This window comes from Capricornis sumatraensis, chromosome 3, assembly GCF_032405125.1.
Source record: "Capricornis sumatraensis isolate serow.1 chromosome 3, serow.2, whole genome shotgun sequence".
Classification (NCBI taxonomy): domain Eukaryota; kingdom Metazoa; phylum Chordata; class Mammalia; order Artiodactyla; family Bovidae; genus Capricornis; species Capricornis sumatraensis.
The window spans coordinates 63503011-63524629 of NC_091071.1; the positions used below are offsets into that span (position 1 = coordinate 63503011).

At 40.8% G+C, this 21619-nt stretch overlaps 1 protein-coding gene across 1 annotated transcript in view; it reads left to right on the forward strand.

Moving 5' to 3' along the window:
- The window catches only part of PDE11A (phosphodiesterase 11A), a 425952-nt gene that overhangs the window by 227102 nt on the left and 177231 nt on the right, over positions 1-21619 (forward strand). The window contains exons 7-9 of the mRNA XM_068968072.1: positions 1925-2000; positions 6744-6811; positions 7760-7852. Coding sequence (XP_068824173.1) covers positions 1925-2000; positions 6744-6811; positions 7760-7852 — 237 coding nt within the window. The remainder of the gene's footprint in view (positions 1-1924; positions 2001-6743; positions 6812-7759; positions 7853-21619) is intronic.

The window sequence follows — 21619 nt, forward strand, 5'->3', positions numbered from 1 at the left end:
GCAAGCAATTTGTCACCTCCCCCTCTTCCCTGTTCTCATAGCCAGTTAGTGCTGCCTCACTTCTCTCCTTCAGCCACAGTGGGAACGACTTAGGAACATTCTCAGCGTTCTCAGTCACCTCTCCCTGCCTCCTGGGCTCAGCCCATGCGGGGCTCTAGCTCTGCTCACTCATTGTGGCCTTCCTCTCCTCCAGAACTAACCGCTTAACTTCTGTTCCTGATCCCATTCCTTCTTTCCTTGACTGTCTTTGCATTCAGCTATCTCCAACCAGTCCATCCTAAAGGAGACCAGTCCTGGGTGTTCATTGGAAGGACTGATGCTGAGGCTGAAACTCCAATACTTTGGCCACCCGATGCAAAGAGTTGACTCATTGGAAAAGACCCTGATGCTGGGAGGGATTGGGGGCAAGAGGAGAAGGGGACAACAGAGGATGAGGTGGCTGGATGGCTTCACCGACTCGATGCACATGAGTTTGAGTGAATTCTGGGAGTTGGTGATGGACAGGGAGGCCCGGCGTGCTGCGATTCATGGGGTTGCAAAGAGTTGGACACGACTGAGTGACTGACTGAACTGAAGTGAACTGATCCTGTGTTACTAAAGCCAGTAGCCCATTTTCAGCACTTATCCTATTTGACTGTTCTGCACCATTGAACACCATTGTTCCCCTTTAGCTCTGTTTAGAAAATAACCTTTTCTCTTGTATACAGGTAATTAATTATCTAAAATTTAGAATATAGAAACAGGAGTTTAAAAAAAACTCCCATAGGCAGGGTTCTCTCACGGCATATACATATATTAAATCATCATGTTGTACACTTTAAATAAGTTACAGTTTTGTCAATTATACCTCAATAGAGCTGGAAGAAAAAAGGATCAGTGATTGCCAGAGGGATGGGTAGATGAGTAGGTGGCATACCGAGGACTTTTAGGGCAGAGCAGCTACACTGTGTGATACTATAATGGTAGATATGTGACATTATAAAGTTGTTAAAACCCACAGAATGTATAGCATCGATCATGAATCCTAATGTAAACCATGGAATTTGAATAATAATGATGAATCAGTGTGGGTTCATCAGTTGCAACAAATGGACCACTCTGGTGAGGGATGTTGATAGTGAAGGGTGTGTCACTGTGTGTATGTGTGGTGGTGGAAGGTATTTGGGAACTCTGTATTTGGTCTCATTAGTTATGAACCTATTTGTTTTTTTTTAAATAAAGTCTATTTTAAAAGCAAAGAAACAAACACTTCCGTGGACAAACAATTCAAGGGGAACTATTATGCTTATAATTTTTCCACGATTTTCCAATGTGCATAATATGTATTTGTACACCCACAGGCACTAAGGCTAGTGAAAGTGAAAATGAAGTTGCTCAGTCGTGTCTGACGCTTTGCGATCCCATGGACTGTAGCCCACCAGGCTCCTCCGCCCATGGGATTCTCCAGGCAAGAGTACTGGAGTGGGTTGCCATTTCCTTCTCCAGGAGATCTTCCCAACCCAGGAATCGAACCAGGGTTTCCTGCATTGCAGGCGGATTCTTAACCAACTGAGCTATCAGGGAAGCCCCAACTAGTAGCACTTAATATACTAAAATTTTCCCTGTTTATAAATATCCTTCTACAGCATGATTTTGATTAGATGGATAATATTCCACTGTGCTGTGATTTACTTAACCAACTTCCTCCAGTGTAATGTTCAGGTTATTTCTGGTACATCATTAGTATAAATAATGCTATGGCTTGATTTCTTTGGGATGTACATTGTTGTGATGTTTTAACTGAAAAGAGACAGGCAAGTATATGCATTAAAATTATGTCTTTTTAAAAGTTACTTTTAAACACTTGTTATGAAGAGTGGTAAGCCATGTATCAGAAATGGGTAGATAATATTTAATTTTAATTAATTACTTTCTTATGTCCTAGGCTGACCAGATATCTGGTTTTCACATAAGATCGGTTCTGTGCGTACCTATTTGGAATAGCAACCACCAAATAATTGGTAAGACATTACCCAAATTATCAAACTTCTTATATTAAAACAAAAATGCAATTTACTTTAAAGTATATCTATCTGTTTTTTAAATGTACCCCCTTTTCATGTCCTTATCAACTTATGTTTCATACTCTTGTGTAATCTCACAAGTGAAGACTCCTGATGAATCAACATTAAGCAGGACAATGCACAAATATTTATTCCTTTAAATAAGAACCGATCATTTTGAAGTTGGTGGGGATTTCAGAAAGCAGCTAACTGAACTCTTTTATCTTACTCTGTGGAAATTGAGGCACAAAGAGAGAGAAAAGATTTGAATAAGGTCACAAAGTGGAGTTATTAGCAGAGTCCCAAATAGAACTCAGGCTTTTTAATCCTAGTACATCTCTGTGTTTACATCTATGCTTTTACACATGGGATAAATTCAAAGACATACACTGAAATGTATGGTTTCTGCCTCGATGGTTCCAATATAGGTAATACTTTCCCCTGAATATGGAAATTGTGGGCCAGAGCAGTTGCCAATTTTTCTCTCCCTCCCTGCACCTTTCCTTTCCCTCAAAACTTCATTCAGGAAAATCTCAAACCTAAAGTTAAGCAAGAAGTGGTCAGTAGTTAAAGTCAAGAAGGGGGGAGACAGTAGTTGTTTAAACATAAGGAAAATGTATCTTTCTTCTAACAGACATAAGGCAGCTAATACATTTGGGAACTAATATAAATTTATCTCTTTGCTTCACCCTAAGGCTTCCTCTTAAACTCTAAGATAGTGGACTTACCAAAGGATTTAGTTTTCTATAAATATTAACACTTAATTCTAAGAGAATTTTTTCATCAGTTTTCTTAATTTGCAGAAAATATTAGTATTTTTGAACATAAAGAAGATTCTAAGATTTGAGAAATTGAATCTCTAGTACAAAGCCTTAAATTACATCACGTGTCAAGTTTTAAACATATTTAAGGTTTGCTTGTTTGTTTTGGCTGTGCTGGATCTTAGTTCCCCTATGAAGGACCCTCTTCCCTCAGCAGAGGAAGCATGGAATCCTAACCACTGGACCACCTTGGGAAGTCCCAGAATATATTTAAGTTTAATGAGAAGAGAAAGTCCATGAGAAACAGCCTGCATTATCTGTAGATGTCCAATGGCAGTCTCACATGCAGTCTTAAATTTATTTCTAAGTATAAACATCTATTTTCTTTCACAAATAAGACTGTAGTTTGCTTGTAACACACTAAAAGCTTTGTATTTTATTATACATGTCTTCTACCATATGATGACATAGCTCCCTGATGGGAAGTTAGGTGTTTTTTAAAAATCAAAGCACTTAGAATTACAGTTTTAAATATATATATATATATATGTTCAGTTCAGTCGCTCAGTCATGTCCGACTCTTTCGACTCCATGAACCGCAGCACGCCAGGCCTCCCTGTCCATCACCAACTCCCGGAGTTCACCCAAACCCATGCCCTTTGAGTCGGTGATGCCATCCAACCATCTCATCCTCTGTTGTCCCCTTCTCCTCCTGCCCTCAATCCTTCCCAGCATCAGGGTCTTTTCAAATGAGTCAGCTCTTCACATCAGGTGGCCAAAGGATTGGAATTTCAGTTTCAACACCAGTCCTACCAATGAACACCCAGGACTGATCTCCTTTAGGATGGACTGGTTGGATCTCCTTGCAGTCCAAGGGACTCTCAAGAGTCTTCTCCAACACCACAGTTCAAAAGCATCAATTCTTCAGTGCTCAGCTTTCTTTATAGTCCAACTCTCACATCCATACATGAACACTGGAAAAACCATAGCCTTAACGAGACGGACCTTTGTTGATAAAATAATGACTCTGCTTTTTAATATGTTGTCTAGGTTGGTCATAACTTTCCTTCCAAGGAGTAAGCGTCTTTTAATTTCATGGCTGCAATCATCATCTGCAGTGATTTTGGAGCCCAAAAAAATAAAGTCAGCCACTGTTTCCACTGTTTCCCCATCTGTTTCCCATGAAGTGATGGGACCAGATGCCATGATCTTAGTTTTCTGAATGTTGAGTTTTAAGCCAACGTTTTCACTCTCCTCTTTCACTTGCATCAAGAGGGTTCTTCTTTAGTTCTTTACTTTCTGCCATAAGGGTGGTGTCATCTGCATATCTGAGGTTGTTGATATTTTTCCCGGCAATCCTGATTCCAGCTTGTGCTTCCTCCAGCTCAGCGTTTCTCATGATGTACTCTGCATATAAGTTAAATAAGCAGGGTGACAATATACAGCCTTGACGTACTCCTTTTCCTATTTGGAACCAGTCTGTTGTTCCGTGTACAGTTCTAACTGTTGCTTCCTGACCTGTATACGGATTTCTCAAGAGGCAGGTCAGGTGGTCTGGTATTCCCATCTCTGGAAGAATTTTCCACAGTTTGTTGTGATCCACACAGTCAAAGGCTTTGGCATAGTCAATAAAGCAGAAATAGATGTTTTTCTGGAACTTTCTTGCTTTTTTGATGATCCAGCAGATGTTGGCAATTTGATCTCTGGTTCCTCTGCCTTTTCTAAAACCAGCCTGAACATCAGGAAGGTCACGGTTCACGTATTGCTGAAGCCTGGCTTGGAGAATTTTGAGCATTACCTTACTAGCATGTGAGGTGAGTGCAATTGTGTGGTAGTTTGTGCATTCTTTGGCCTTTCTTTGGAATTGGAATGAAAACTGACCTTTTCCAGTCCTGTGGCCACTGCTGAGTTTTCCAAATTTGCTGGCATATTGAGTGTAGCACTTTCACAGCATCATCTTTCAGGATTTGAAACAGCTCAACTGGAATTCCATCACCTCCACTAGCTTTGTTCGTAGTGATGCTTCCTAAGACCCACTTGACTTCGCATTCCAGGATGTCTGGCTCTAGGTGAGTGATCACACCATCATGATTATCTGGGTCATGAAGATCTTTTTTGTACAGTTCTTCTCTGTATTCTTGCCACCTCTTCTTAATATCTTCTGCTTCTGTTAGGTCCCTACCACTTCTGTCCTTTATTGAGCCCATCTTTGCATGAAATTTTTCCTTGGTATCTCTAATTTTCTTGAAGAGATCTCTAGTCTTTCCTATTCTGTTGTTTTCCTCTATTTCTTTGCATTGATCACCAAGGAAAGCTTTCTTATCTCTCCTTGCCATTCTTTGGAGCGCTGCATTCAGATGGGTATGTCTTTCCTTTTCTCCTTTGCTTTTCACTTCCCTTCTTTTCACAGCTATTTGTAAGGCCTCCTCAAGCAGCCATTTTGCTTTTTTGCATTTCCTTTTCTTGGGGATGGTCTTGATCCCTGTCTCCTGTACAATGTCACAAACCTCCGTCCATAGTTTATCAGGCACTCTATCTATCAGATCTAATCCCTTAAATCTATTTCTCACTTCCACTGTTTGATTTAGGTCATACCTGAATGGTCTAATTGTTTTCTCCACTTTCTTCAATTTAAATCTGAATTTGGCAATAAGGAGTTCATGATCTGAGTCACAGTCAGCTCCCAGTCTTGTTTTTGCTAACTGTATAGAGCGTCTCCATCTTTGGCTGCAAAGAATATTATCAGTCTGATTTCAGTGTTGACCATCTGGTGATGTCCATGTGTAGAGTATTCTCTTGTCTTGTATATTTAGTGTATATATATATATAGGGACACAAGGGAATGTTTTCAAGATTGTTGAATTTTTCTAGTTAAACTTGTGTGCTTTGATAGTGCCATGATCCCTGGGTCATGCCCAAAACATCTAGTATAATGTTGGACATGAACTTTGGAAAGAAGACCCACATAAGTTAAATTTTGTAAAACTAGTTTAGCCCCACTGGTAGCAGGCAACAAAACTAGCCTTCCTTTGAAGGTTAACTGTATCATAATTCTTAACATTTCTTGAATGTTCTGTCCATGTGGAGCAATATGCTTTACAAATATTATTCAAATGTTATCTTATTTAATCTTTATAACCCACTGAGATAGTTAACATTTTAATCCTAATTTTACAAATGAAGAAATTCAGTGTTAAGTAATGTGCTCACAGTAACACTACTATCAATGGAGCTGAAATTCAAACCAAGGCTGTTTAGCTCCAGAGCCTGTGTTGTTAATCACTATGACATGCTGCCTCATTCAAGCACTATGCTTCAGAGAATTGAAAACATTTTAATTATATATATTTTTAATTTGTATAATTTAATTTTTGTAGTTATATATGGCTTCCCAGGAGGTCTCACAGTGGTGAAGAATCTGCCTGCCAATGCAGGAGGTACAAGAGATGTCGGTTTGACCCCTGGGTCAGGAAGGTCCCCTGGAGAAGGAAATGGCAACTCACTCCAGTATTCTTGCTTGGAAAATTCCATAGACAAAGGAGTCTGGCAGGCTACAGTCCATGGGGTCACAAAGAGTCAGACACTACTGAGAACACACACATACATACGTGTATATATATATGCATGTAACTGTATAAATGTGTACACCATGATATATCAATTACTGTACATAGTCATCTTGAAAACCATTTTTGGGGAATCTGGTTAATACCTGGTAGAATTCCAGGCTTCACTGAGACCTGGTCTGGATATCAGAGCTGGAAAATGGGGTGCATCCCTGTACACCTCACATCTGCTCTCACACAGGCAGCAGGTGTTAGAGCAACCTGGGATTAAGCTGAGTGTCTGCACTTAAAGGAGGCTGGAGTCATCTTACTGTACTGTAGGAATACGATGTCCAGTGTCAAAAATGACCACATCTCCCAACCTCTTCTCACAGGAGTGGCTCAAGTGTTAAATAGACTCGATGGGAAACCTTTCGATGATGCTGATCAACGACTTTTCGAGGTAAGAAAATAAATGTCTGAACCAGGGGTTATAGCTGAGTCAGTAGTAGTCTCCTGGTTATAGCTTGCCCACATTAGGAAGGATAAGTAATTATTAATTGACAATTTTTAATCATTATACTTTGGCAGCGTGATGAAATTTAAAGGAAGATTTAAAGAATGTATCAGTGTTTAGGTAAGATTTGATTCTGTTTTTCATGAATCAGGTTTTTTTTTATCCTAATTGATTGCTTTCCATGGGACTGAATTGCCTTCTTCTCTCTGAAGTGTAAATCGTCTTATCTTTTTCTTGTTCATGTGCGTTCAGCCTTGAGACCTCTAACCAGCTCTGCCAGGGGCACTGCCATCCCCTCTCTTCTGTTTCTAAGCTTCCATGTATTTACCCCTGTCTGCCCTCAGCTGGAGAGGTTCACCTTGAACAGGCTTCCTGGTAGACTTTGCACCAGTAGCCAACATGAAAGCCCCTGGATTATTTTTCTCTAGCTGAGAGTACATCAGAGCTTCTTTACTGACTGGTTCAAAATCTAAATCCTCCGTCCCCTTAACATTTACCTTATGGATACAATCGCTTGGTTTATTTACCAAACTCTTTTATACCCTAGCTTTTGAAAGAGGTTGCTTTTGGTTAAATGGAATGAAATGACTAAAATAGGTTCACAACCTAAATAAAGTAAGAACACATTTAAATGGACTATATGTTTCTAAATGTATAAAGTTATTTCTTCACAATAACATTAAATTAATAATTTTTCTCTTGTGCAGTGTGAGCGATAAAGCTGTTACATGACAATAGTAATTAAGAATTTTAATGTACATATTTCCCTAACGCCTACCTCTGTGTACAATAAAATTATATTTTCTGGCCCATTCCTGATGCCTGTCTGCTTTTATATTAGATTATGCCAATGAGTTATTGCAATTTTTAATTAGTGAACTCTCTCTTTCCTAGGCTTTTGTCATCTTTTGTGGCCTTGGCATCAACAATACCATAATGTATGATCAAGTGAAGAAGTCATGGGCCAAGCAGTCTGTGGCTCTTGATGTAAGTGCAATATATTTATGTCAGAACTTATGCTAAAAGCTCTAATCTTTGAGGGGGAAAAGTCCTTGTTATGGAGTTTAGCTTTTCAATTTTTAATTATTTATTTATGGGGTCAAATTTTAGTGTCAAGGATTTGAATTTGATGAAAGTTACAGACCCTCTCTAGAAAAATACACATGTGCACATAGTTTCACATATAATTTCAAGGATTATAATTCAGGGATGATCACAGATCCCCTGCAGCCCAGCCGTATATGTTGCATAATGCATGAGTGCTCAGTTGTGTCTGGCCCTTGGCAACCCCATAGACTGTAGCTCACCAAGCTCCTCTGTCCGTAGAATTTTGCAGGTTAGAATACTGGAGTTCATTGCCATTTCCTACTTTTTACCTATTCTTTACCATTGTACCACCTGTGTACGGTTATTATAAGTACAGATTTAAAATTTTAGGTTTATTAAAAGGGATGATCCCAAATTAATTTGTCAGGATTTAAAATATATTATGAATGTATTTTGAATATGTATAGATAATCTGGAAATTCACAACTTTTATTACTGTAAGAAAAAAGCTCCACTGTGATAATGTGTGATGCAGATGGGGGAAGCTGATCTTGTCACCATGCAAGCCCCCCACCCTTCCCCACCACAGACATGAGCATCCCACTGAGAACTCGGCCCTGTTTCCCAGGCCTGTATTCCATCTCCCCTCAGACCCACTAAGTTCTAAAAGTATAGCTCTAGTCTCCCCTGAATCCCAGCTTGTTTAGACCCAATACCTATTTTTTTTCCCAACTTCTATTAGCAAAGATTTTATTTATATCTATAAAATAAGTTTGGCTTCCCTGGTGGCTCATATAGTAAAGAATATGCTTGCAATGTGGGAGACCCAGATTCGATCTCTAAGTTGGGCAGATCCCCTGGAGAAGGAAATGGCAACCCACTCGAAAATTCTTTCCTGGAGAATTCCATGGACAGAGGAGACTGGTTGACTACAGTCCTGGGATGTCAAGAGTCAAATATGACTGAGCGACTCACCCACATGAAATAAGCAGAGCAGATTAAATGTCAATGTCTAGATAACATTATATGGTACAATACGATATAAGACATGTACAGGCTTCAAAATATTCAGTGTATCAAGTGAGACATTGTTAGGAAGAGAAAACCAAGGAAGAGGGTAAATAGAGTCAGTGGTACCTGCAGAATTCTGGTTGAAGGTTTAGAAGACTTAAAATTAACAGCCAACCATCTATGTGGGGCTTCCCTAGTATCTCAGCTGGTAAAGCAGGAGACCCCCAGGTCAATACCCGGGTCAGGAAGATCCGCTAGAGAAGCGATAGGCTACCCACTCCAGTATTCCTGCCTAGAGAATACCCATGGACAGAGGAGCCTGGCAGGCTACAAACCGTGGAGTCGCAAAGAGTTGAATACTAAGCTTAGCATAACCATCTGTATACTTTTCCCCTTCCTAACCAGACCATGATGTCTGGAAGCAACAAGGATCTGTGTCTTTTTTTTTTTTTTGCAACCATATTCCCAGAGTCTAGCAGGGTACTTTGGTATTTATTGAATGGTTTTGGATGAATAGTTGAAGGAGAAAAAGGAGGGAGGAAAGAACGGAAGGAAGGGATTTTTTGCTCTCCCTCTGAGATAGTCCTGCTTTGTTTATATGTAACATCTCTTTAGTAAGAAATAAACACAAATATCTACAGGTTGAGTTCATTATACAGGTGAACTTTAAACATGCAGCCAGCGAATAAGAATCACTAGTAGAACATTAAGGTCTGTGTGCAGAACTGTTGTTCAATGCTGGCTCTGTCACCTGCCTCAATAAATGAGATGATACATGTGAAGATTTTAGGATGTGGTCAATAAAACTGTCACTTTATTACTTATAATTGTATTTTTATAGTGAGAAATTATCATGAGTTGGAAGAAAGAGCAGAAGACAGGAATTTGGAACAGCAAATGTTGAGTCATGCCTCCTTCACTCTCATTGAATTCAGATCTCTAGAGAGTTACTTCATCCATTGTTTGAGAATTTCTGAAACTATATAAAGGATAACACACTATAAATTAGCCCCACTTAAACCCTACTTCATATTGCTATGATGGAATCTTCTCTCTCTTTCTCCCTCTCTCTCTCTCTCTCTCTCTCTCTCTCTCTCACACACACACACACACAGACACACAGACACACGGAACATCTCATTTTCTCACTCCTTGCCTACCTCCTAGTGGAGGGCTGAAGAGGGCTCAGATAAGTGGGTTGAAGCATGAATGGCCATTTACCAATGAAAGTCAGCATTCTCACTGGTTCCACTGCTTTTTAAAAATTGATATGTAGTTGATTTATAATGTTGTGTTAGTTCTGGTATACAGCAAAATGATTCAGTTATTTAGATAATCTTTTTCAGATTCTTTTTCATTATAGGTTATCGTAACTTATTGAATATAGCTCTCCGTGCCATACAGTAGGGCCTTGTTCTTCATCTGTATTATATACATGGTAGCGTGTCTCTATTGCTCCCCCACCCTTTCCCCTTTGGTAACCCTACGTTTGTTTTCTGTATCTGCGAGTCTATTTCTGTTTTGTAAATAAATTCATTTGTATCATTTTTAAATGATTCCACATAAAAGTGATATAATACTGTTAGAATAGGCAAGCAGCTAGATATGAGCAGAGAAATGGGGGCACAGGCCAAATGGCAGGAAACCATACATCTTGTGAACAACGGGGCTCTGTGGGCAGACAAAGGAAAACAGGAACATCCAGACTGACCAGAAACCGCACATTTTGGGGTGACAAAGGTCCTGGAGGAAAAAGATCTATCTGACTTACCTCGTTTTCATTGGTACCACTTCTTAATTATCTACCTACCCGACCTAGGGAACCCCACGACTCCCATTACCTAGAAAGTGCTAATATCGTGGTCTCCTTACCCACTAATTGACCATTTGAGTTCATAGTCAGCAGCCTCTTGTCTGTGTGACTCAGATACCTCTTGTCCTTAGACACGAAAATTACTCCTGACACTCCCAAATTTTCAGCCCAACTCCGAGCCTTGTAAACAATCTCACCTTTTAGAGGCGGATTTATTTGTGTGGACTTGTATGTCCCTTGTGCTTTTTTTGTGCCAAAGTCAAAAGTAGCATTCCCAGGCAGGATTCTGGTGTTGCCCTCTTGGTTTTGTCTCTTTACCTCCACTCAACCTCCACCCCACCAGTCACCAAACTCTGTAATAATCAAGGGGTATCCACCACCCTCCCTAGCCCAGGAATCCATATGCAAGACTATCTGGAAGGATTTCTTATCTCAGAACTGTATGAAGACGGTATGATACTTTGAGAGCAACTAAACGAAACTGTGGAATGAGATCTACATATGCTTACATATGTACATATACATTAGCTTCTGAATGGATCTGTAGTTTAAAATTATGTATTTATAAATATTATACATGAATATGAATAGTGTAATATTTACATAAATATTTAAGAGAATTATGTGTCTATATCTATGTACTTTTGTCAGTGTAGTTCAATGAGGGATGTAAAGTACTTTGCAGGAAAACTTAGCAAGCCTTTTTAAGGGTGAAATAGCAACAGCAACAATAATAGCAATAACAGGGAAGAGTAAAAGAGAGAGAGGCAGAACATGAGGGCAAGTGAGAGGCCATGTAAGCCAGGGGGACAGAACCCTGCTGGGGACAGAACAGCAGTGCCCTCCTTGTATCATCTTGCCCAGGACAGGACCTGGGCTCATCCACTCCCCTTATCCCATCGTAGCCAAGCAGAGGTTCCCCGCTTGGATTGGGACAGGTTCCTCTTGTGTCGTCCCATATTTGCTTATTCTCTCCAGCTTTTATTCTTGTCCCAAGATCTGTGTCTAAGTGTGGCTTTCTCCTTCCCCTAATCTTACTGCAGTGTCTTTTTTTTTTTTTCAGTTTGTAATGAGAGTGGAAGGAAATAATCTAGGTCCCAGCCCCCAGTGACAGTATCCCCACCCCTAGCTCACCTCCCACCCCCTAACCCGTCTCCTCCCCAGAGGGAGGCGCCAGAGCTCCTGGCCTAGAGAGGTCCTGTGACTACATGCCTTCCTGCTGCCCTTAAGACTGGAGAGAAGGCACAACGTTCTCTTATTTCTTTCAAAAAGTCTTTCACCGGGCACTTTAAATAAAAATACCCTTTCGGTACATCCTCAGGAAGTAAACCTCCAAATAAGTTCTCTGGGAAGGCTAATCCTCACAGGTGCTCCCAGAAATGTTCAGAGCTCACTAGAGGTACACTTTTAAGGCAGGGCCCCCACTCCCATCCATTTTCCCCTGCAGAAGGCGGCTTCGGGCTTTATCCCAGGGAAAGGCCGTACAGGGAGAAGATTTAAAGCCTTGTCTTTGGCATTAGTCTGGTTAGTCTGGTTAGGATTGAATCCTGGTTTAGTAGCTGTTGATCTTGGACAAGCTACTTACCCTCTCAGTCTTAGTTTTTTTCATATGTTAAATGGATATTCTAAGAAAGTTGCTTTGACAGTTAAATCGAGTAGGATAAAAGCTGGAGAAAATAAGCAAATATGAGACAACACCAGAAGAATGGTCCCTATTTGAGTGGGGAACCTTTGTTGGCCATGATAGGATAAAGGGAGGGGGTGAGCCCAGGTCCTAGGGGAGATGACACAAGGATAGCTGCATTGGTTCCGTGCCCCTGGCTTGCACGCCCTCTCACTTACTCTCAGTTAAATAATGGAGGGAAGTGTTCAGAGAGAACCTTTAGTTACAGTTAGCCATTCTATTACCTAGAGCACTCACTCTCCCTAATCAGCGCTGAGTTCTGAGTCTGCTCAGCCCAAGATTTGCTGTAAAACTGCTGACTGAGGGGCTGGGCAAGAGCTGTAATTTTTTGACTCTTTTATTACAAAGATCATTTCCAGCTTGAAGTGTGAGCTGAAAACACATTACTCATTTCCTGATTCCTTGACAGAATTCCCCGTGTCAAAAACAGCATGTAAGTCATCAAAAGTTGCACATGTCCAAGGGCAAAGCCTCTCCCAAAAGACTTGCCATGCTGACAGTTTCAGCTCATTTTAGCTTACTTCACAAATGGTGAAAAATAGAACTATAAACATACAAAATATTTTCTACTTTTCTGGCCTTTAAAAATGAAGTGACTAACACATTATCTGGATTTTGCTTAACAGGTGAATTAGAAACTTTGTTTATAAACTTTATAAACAGGTAAATTATAAATTACTTTTCTGATTGCTTTTCCTAATTGTTCATAATTTAGTTATGTAGTTATGTAGTTCTAGTTGTTAAATTCTTTTGTTATTAAATATACTCTGAGGCTTTTAGAGAACAGAAGTGCTCTTAAAGCTAAATAACAGAACAAAAAGAGGAATTTCCTATCATGTTTAATAACTTTACTTCTGTGAGCTTGATTTCCATTTTGCATGAGCAGCAGAAATTTCACAAGAAATGTACTGATGTGTGTTTACATTTTCTGACAGTGAAGATCCTATGATAAGAGTGGGAAAACTTTACCTCTAAGTCTATAAGTAATACAGAGAAAATACAACACAACTGTAGATATAGGATATTACTTTTTCATTTTGAACATCAATTGTCCTTTGGAGTGTCTTTCATAGAGACTGCAAATGAAGAGATGAGAAATTTCTAACACTGATGAGAAATTTTCCAAGAAATATTAAATCAGGATATTAGGGACACCTTATACACATAGGGCTTCCCTGGTGGCTCAGTGATAAAGAATCTGCCTGCAATGCAGGAGACCCGGGGTTTGAGCCCTGGGTTGGGAAGATCTCCTGAAAGAGGGCAAGGCAACCCACTCCAGTACTCCTGCCTAGAGAATCCCACAGACAGAAGAGCCTGGGGGTGCTGCAGTCCATAGGGTCACACAGAGTCAGACACGACTGCAGCAACTAAGCACCAGCGGCAGCATACACCTTTATGATCAGAAGAGGAAAGGAATGAAGGTCAAACAGGAAGTGTGAAAAGGGCGTATGCAATCAGGCCCCAAGCCCCATTGATTCTCCCTCGCAAAGGCCTCTTCCATCCATTTCCTCCTTTCCGATTGCTATAGCAGTCTTCCTACTTAAAGGCCTCATTGCCTCCTGACTGAGCAAATGTAATAGCCTTCTTTTTGTTCTTCCTAAACCATATTTTAGATTGCATCATTCACCCACTTACAAAGCTTAAATTATTCCCCCATTACCTATCAAAGTACAAACTTCTGGCCTTTGAGGTCCCTGGAAATCACATACCAAACAGTCTTCCTGCCTCTGGCCCTCATTTCTCTTAGTATTCTGTGCTAATTACAAAACTCAGCTACATCATGGTCTACAAATCAACCACCTGCTTCTCTGCCCTCTGATTTTTGTTCTAACATCCTCTCCACTATATTCTGTTGCAGTTATGCCATCTCCCCTCAAAATTGTCCCATCATTCAAAGCTCGATTTACATGTAATCTGTGTGTAAAGCTTCTGATCTCATGACTATATGCTCCTGTTTGCCCTATTGCAGTTAATGGCGAGTCTGTGTTTTCCTCTGTTAGAATATGTGTCCATCAAAGCATATGATCATGTCTTAGCCACCTTTTATTCCATTTGATGCTTTATATAAATATAATGGTACTCAATACAAGTATATTGAATAAATGAAGGTGTGCGGCCATGAATTTCTCCATGAGAAATCTCCTAAGCTCCAAGAGGAGATTTCTCTCTAACTGGGTGATTGAAAACGTTAGACTCCTAAGATGCCAGCAAAATGCCATTTGATTCTTTCTCACCCCTCTTCCTTTAAACTTACTCTGCTAAATCAGTCTTCCCCACTCCAGGGTGAACTCTTATAGATTCTACGGCTCTTCTGACATACTCAGGAGTTATACAGCCCCTGAGCTTTTCCCCTTGTTTGGGATAAGAAGCCTGTGGCCAGGAGAGGGTCACTTGTTCAGTCACTAAGTCGTGTCTGACTCTTTGCGACCTCATGGACTGTAGCACGACAGGTTCCCTGTCCCTCACCATCTCCCGGAGTTTGCTCAAACTCATGTCCATTGAGTCTATTGAGTTGGACACGGAGAGGGTCATAGTGAGACTTGTTACTCTTCCTCAGCTCACTTCCTCCCCCGAGACAGGTGCAGGGAGGTCAGATGAGAGGGCAAAGCCTTACTTGACAGATGCTGCCCTAATGTGGTTTCAGGGCCCTCTGTATCAAACACCAACATTCTGTTTTTATCATGAGTTGCTTTTATGAATTCTTCAGAGGACTAGCAAGTCTTTAGGACTAGCAACCTCTTGATGGCAGTGCCTGATATGGGTGTGCCTCTCCTGATGACTGGTTATAATCCCCCCTCAGCCCCTGGCTTCCAGGGGCCCATCCACACCCTTCTTCATGGGGATCATCTCACTCTTCCAGGAATTCCTCTTGGTCAAGGCCCATTTTTGTTTCTTATTTTTAACTGTGGTAAAATAGACACAGCATAAAACTTACTATTTTTAATTATACAGTTTAGTGACATTAAGTACTTTCACATTGTGATGTGACCGTCACCATCATCCATCGCCAGAACTTTTTCATCTTCCCAAAGTGAAATTCTGTGCCCATTAAACACTAACTCCTCATTTTTCCTTGCATGCAGCCCATGGCAACCACCATTCTCCTTTTCATCTATGTATTTCTCTACTCAGGGTGCCTCATATAGCAAAATCTTAATTGTCCATATGCAACTGGCTTATTTCACTTAGCATAATATTTTCAAGAGTCATCTATGTTGAAGCATGTGTCCAAATTTTCTTCCTTTTAAGACTGATTAATATTCCATTATATGCATCTATTACATGTGTTCACTCATCTGTTGATAAACACTTGGGTTGCTTTCAGGTCAAAGTCCTTTTAAACCTGGATATCTTTCATAGATCCATTTGATCTATGGGAAAAATCGCATGTTTTCAACCATTAGATTGAAGTGCAAGTCCTCCTCAAAACACCTCTCTCTTTATGCTCACTAACTTCTGTAGGCTTTAGGTGTGAATCAGGTACCAGTCTCTGTTCCCACACTACACTAAGGTGAAAGACACAGTAGGTCCCCCAAATGATTGTCTGGAAGGAACTCTCAAGAAACCCTAAGATATCCTCAATACGCATACTCGGTTGCTCAGTGGCGTCTGACTCTGCGACCCTTTGGACTGTAGGTCACCAGGCTCCTCTGTCCATGGGATTCTTCAGGCAAGAATACTGGAGTGGGCTGCCATGCCCTCCTCCAGGGGATCTTCCTGACCCAGGAATGGAACCTGTGTCTCCCTCATTGGCAGATGGATTCTTTACCACTGAGTCATCAGGCAATCCCATCTCCTCAGTATGGGGCTCTCATAAACTGTTATCCTTTTTACACAATGCAGAGTGGGAAACAAGCACCTCAACTTGGAGGCAGGAGAACTAGTTTGGGGCACCTTCTTTCCAAGGCCTACATAAAAGGCCTAGATGGCCTGACACTCCCTTTAGAATGTAGTACCTATTGGTCGCAACTATAAACTCAGGCAGAAAGAGTCTCATTTAAACATCCTATTTTGTCTACCAAAATAGTTTTTTCTAGACCAAGTTACTGTCAGACCACAATCCAATGACTGCCCAAATGGTATCAACCCTGGAAAGACCCGTGTTTATCTGTAGGTACAATGGATACAAGTTTGCAATTACAAAGCCAAATGCAATGCATCAGCAGAAATGGAATTATTCCCACTTGGAAATTCTTTTTAACTGACAATATGTTGGATTATGTAAACACTTCTTTTGGAGAAAAGAAAAAAGGAAACACAAATTACTCTGTTCAAATGGTTTTGTACTAATTAATTCCCTGTTGTGGCCACTACTACACCATTTGTTGTTCAGTGGCTCAGTCACGTCTGATTTTTTGCAACCCCATGGACTGCAGCACACCAGGCTTCCCTGTCCTTCACCATATCCCAGAGCTTGTCAAACTCATGTCCATTGAATCACTGATGACATCCAACCATCTCATCCTCTGTCATCCCATTCTCCTCCTGCTTTCAATCTTTCCCGGCATCAGGGTCTTTTCAAATGAGTTGGCCTTTGCATCAGGTGGCCAAAGTATTGGAGCTTTAGTTTCAGCCTCAGTCCTTCAATGAATATTCAGTGTTGATTCCTTTAGGATTGACTGGTTTGATCTCCTTGCAGTCCAAGGGACTCCCAAGAGTCTTCTCCAACACCACAGTTCAAAAGCATCAATTCTTCAGTGCTCAGCCTTCTTTATGGTCCAACTATCACATCCATACGTAACTACTGGAAAAACCATAGCTTTGACTATATGGACCTTTGTCAGCAAAGTAATGTCTCTGCTTTTTAATGTTGTCTAGGTTTGTCATAGCTTTTCCTCCAAGAAGCAAGTGTCTTTTAATTTCATGCCTGGAGTCACCATCTGCAGTGGCTGCTGCTGCTGCTAAGTCGCTTCAGTCGTGTCCAACTCTGTGCGACCCCATAGACGGCAGCCCACCAGGCTCCCCCATCCCTGGGATTCTCCAGGCAAGAACACTGGAGTGGGTTGCCATTCCCTTCTCCAATGCATTAAAGTGAAAAGTGAAAGTGAAGTCGCTCAGTCGTGTCTGACCCTCAGCGACCCCATTGACTACAGCCTTCCAGGCTCCTCCATCCCTGGGATTTTCCAGGCAAGAGTACTGGAGTGGGGTGCCATTGCCTTCTCCGCAGTGGTTTTTGAGCCCCCCAAAATCAAGTCTCTCACCGTTTCCCCATCTGTTTGCCATGAAGTGATGGGACCAGATGCCATGATCTTAGTTTTTGAATGTTTAGTTTTTTTTTTATTATTACTATTTTATTTTGCATTGCTTTGATCATTAATGATGATAAATGTGTCAACACCCTGCAGATTTCGACTTGGATATTTTCCTTTCTCCTAGAAAGATTCTTTTTTTTTTTTAATATTTATTTTTACTTTATTTTACTTTACAATACTGTATTGGTTTTGCCTTACATTGACATGAATCCACCACGGGTGTACATGCGTTCCCAAACTTGAACCCCCCTCCCACCTCCCTCCCCATAACATCTCTCTGGGTCATCACCGTGCACCAGCCCCAAGCATGCTGTATCCTGCGTTGGACATAGACTAGCGATTCGATTCTTACATGATAGTATACCTGTTACAATGCCATTCTCCCAAATCATCCCACCCTCTCCCTCTCCCTCTGAGTCCAAAAGTCCGTTATATACATCTGTGTCTCCTTTGCTGTCCTGCATACAGGGTCGTCATTGCCATCTTTCTAAATTCCATATATATGTGTTAGTATACTGTATTGGTGTTTTTCTTTCTGGCTTACTTCACTCTGTATAATGGGCTCCAGTTTCATCCATCTCATCAGAACTGATTCAAATGAATTCTTTCTAATGGCTGAGTAATACTCCATTGTGTATATGTACCACAGCTTTCTTATCCATTCATCTGCTGATGGACATCTAGGTTGTTTCCATGTCCTGGCTATTATAAACAGTGCTGCGATGAACATTGGGGTACATGTGTCTCTTTCAATTCTGGTTTCCTTGGTGTGTATGCCCAGCAGTGGGATTGCTGGGTCATAAGGTAGTTCTATTTGCAATTTTTTAAGGAATCTCCACACTGTTTTCCATAGTGGCTGTACTAGTTTGCATTCCCACCAACCGTGTAGGAGGGTTCTCTTTTCTCCACTCCCTCTCCAGCATTTATTGCTTGCAGATTTTTGGATCGCAGCCATTCTGACTGGTGTGAAGTGGTACCTCATTGTGGTTTTGATTTGCATTTCTCTAATAATGAGTGATGTTGAGCATCTTTTCATGTGTTTGTTAGCCATCCGTACGTCTTCTTTGGAGAAATGTCTATTTAGTTCTTTGGCCCATTTTTTGATTGGGTCGTTTATTTTTCTGGAATTGAGCTGCATGAGTTGCTTGCATATTTTTGAGATTAGTTGTTTGTCAGTTGCTTCATTTGCTATTATTTTCTCCCATTCAGAAGGCTGTCTTTTCACCTTGCTTATATCTTCCTTTGTTGTGCAGAAGCTTTTAATTTTAATTAGATCCAATTTGTTTATTTTTGCTTTTATTTCCAGAATTCTGGGAGGTGGATCATAGAGGATCCTGCTGTGATTTATGTCTGAGAGTGTTTTGCCTATGTTCTCCTCTAGGAGTTTTATAGTTTCTGGTCTTACATTTAGATCTTTAATCCATTTTGAGTATACTACCCAAAGCAATTTACAAATTCAATGCAATCCCTATCAAGCTACCAGCCATATTTTTCACAGAACTAGAACAAATAATTTCACAATTTGTATGGAAATACAAAAAAACCTCGAATAGCCAAAGCAATCTTGAGAAAGAAGAATGGAACTGGAGGAATCAACTTGCCTGACTTCAGGCTCTACTACAAAGCCACAGTCATCAAGACAGTATGGTACTGGCACAAAGACAGACATATAGATCAATGGAACAAAATAGAAAGCCCAGAGATAAATCCACACACATATGGACACCTTATCTTTGACAAAGGAGGCAAAGAATATACAATGGAGTAAAGACAATCTCTTTAACAAGTGGTGCTGGGAAAACTGGTCAACCACTTGTAAAAGAATGAAACTAGATCACTTTCTAACACCGCACACAAAAATAAACTCAGAATGTTTAGTTTTAAGCCAGCTTTTTCACTCTTCTCTTTCACCTTCATCAAGAGGCTCTTTAGTTCCTCTTTGCTTTCTGCCATAGGGGTGATCTTATCTGCATATCTGAGGTTGTTGATATTTCTCCCAGCAATCTTGATTCCAGCTTGTGCTTCATTCAGCCTGGCATTTTCATGATATATGCTGCACATAAGTTAAATAAGCAGGGTGACAGTATACTGCCTTGATGTACTCCTTTCCCAATTTTGAACCAGTCCATTGTTCCATGTCTGGTTCTAACTGTTGCTTCTTGACCTGCATACAGGTTTCACAGGAGGCAGGTAACGTGGTCTGGTATTCCCATCTCTTTCAGAATTTTCCGCAGTTTGTTGTGACACACAGAGTCAAAGGCTTCAGCATAGTCAATGAAGCAGAAGTAGATGTTTTTCTGGAACTCTCTTGCTTTTTTGATGATCCAGCTGATGTTTGCAATTTGATCTCTGGTTCCTCTGCCTTTCCTAAATCCAGCTTGAACACCTGGAAGTTCATGGTTCATGTACTATTGAAGCCTCACTTGTAGAATTTTGAGCATTACTTTGCTAGCCTGTAAGATGAAGAAGGAAGTGGCAACCCACTCCAGTGTTCTTGCCTGGAGAATCCCAGGGATGGGGGAGCCTCATGGGCTGCCGTCTATGGGGTTTCAGAGAGTCAGACATGACTGAAGCGACTTAGCAGTAGTAGCAGCAGCAGCAAGATGAGTGCAATTGTGTAGTAGCTTGAGCATTCTTTGGCATTGCCTTTCTTTGGGATTGGAATGAAAACTGACCTTTTCCAGTCCTGTGGCCACTGCTGAGTTTTCCAAATTTGCTGACATATTGAGTGCAGCACTTTCACATTGTAAGTTACCTTTAAAAAAAAAAAAAAAGATTTGGAAGCTGTTCTCTCTGAAAATTCCAGGGTCTTTTTGAGTTGGTTCATTAATATAAATTTATGATCGTGCATGTGTGCTCAGCCATGTGCTACTCTTTGTGACCCCATAGACTATAGCCTGCCTCTCTTCTCTGTCCATGGAATTCTCCAGGACAAGAATACTGGAGTGGGTTGCCATGCCCTTCTCCAGGGGATCTTCCAGACCCAAGGATTGAAATTTTGTCTCCTGTGTCTCCTGCATTGACAAGCAAATTATTTTTCCCCCCTACTTTATTTATTAATTGAAGGATAATTGCTTTACAGAATTTTGTGGTTTTCTGTCAAACATCAGCTAGAATTAGCCATAGGCACTCCCATGTCCTCTCCGTCCCAAACCCCCCTCCTCACCCTGAGTCCCATCTCCCTCCCCATCCCAGAGATTGTCACAGAGACCCTGTTAGAGTTCCCTGAGTCATACAGCAAATTCCCATTGGCTATCTATTCTACATATGGTATTGTAAGTTTCCACGTCACTCTCTCCATGCATCTCTCCCTCTCCCTCCTCTCCTCCCGCCGTGTCCATGGGTCTGTTCTCTATGTCTGTTTCTCCACTGGTGCCCTGCAAATAAATTCATCAGTACTGTCTTCCTAGATTCCATATATATGCTTCACTATATGATATTTATACTTCTCTTTCTGGCTCACTTCACTCTGTATAGTAGGTTCTAGGTTCATCCACCTCGTTAGAACTGGCTCCGATGGGTTCCTTTTTGTGGCTGAGTAATATTCCATTGTAAATGTGTGCCACAGCTTCTTTATCCATTCATCTGTCAATGGACGTCTAGGTGCTTCCAAGCACTAATTGTAATTAGTGCTGCAGTGAACATTGGGGTGCATGCGTCTTTTTCAATTTTGGTTTCCTCAGGGTATATACCTAGGAGTTTTTTGCTGGGTCATATGGTGGTTTTATTCCTAGTTTTTTAAGAAATCTCCGTACCATATTCCACAGTAGCTGTATCAATTTACATTTCCACCAACAATGCAAGAGAGTTCCCTTTCCTCCACACCCTCTCCCAGCATTCATTGTAGACTTTTTGATGATGGCCATTCTGACTGGTGTGAGATGGTATCGCACTGTAGTTTTGATTTGTATTTCTCTAATAATGAGCGATGTTGAGCATCTTTTCAT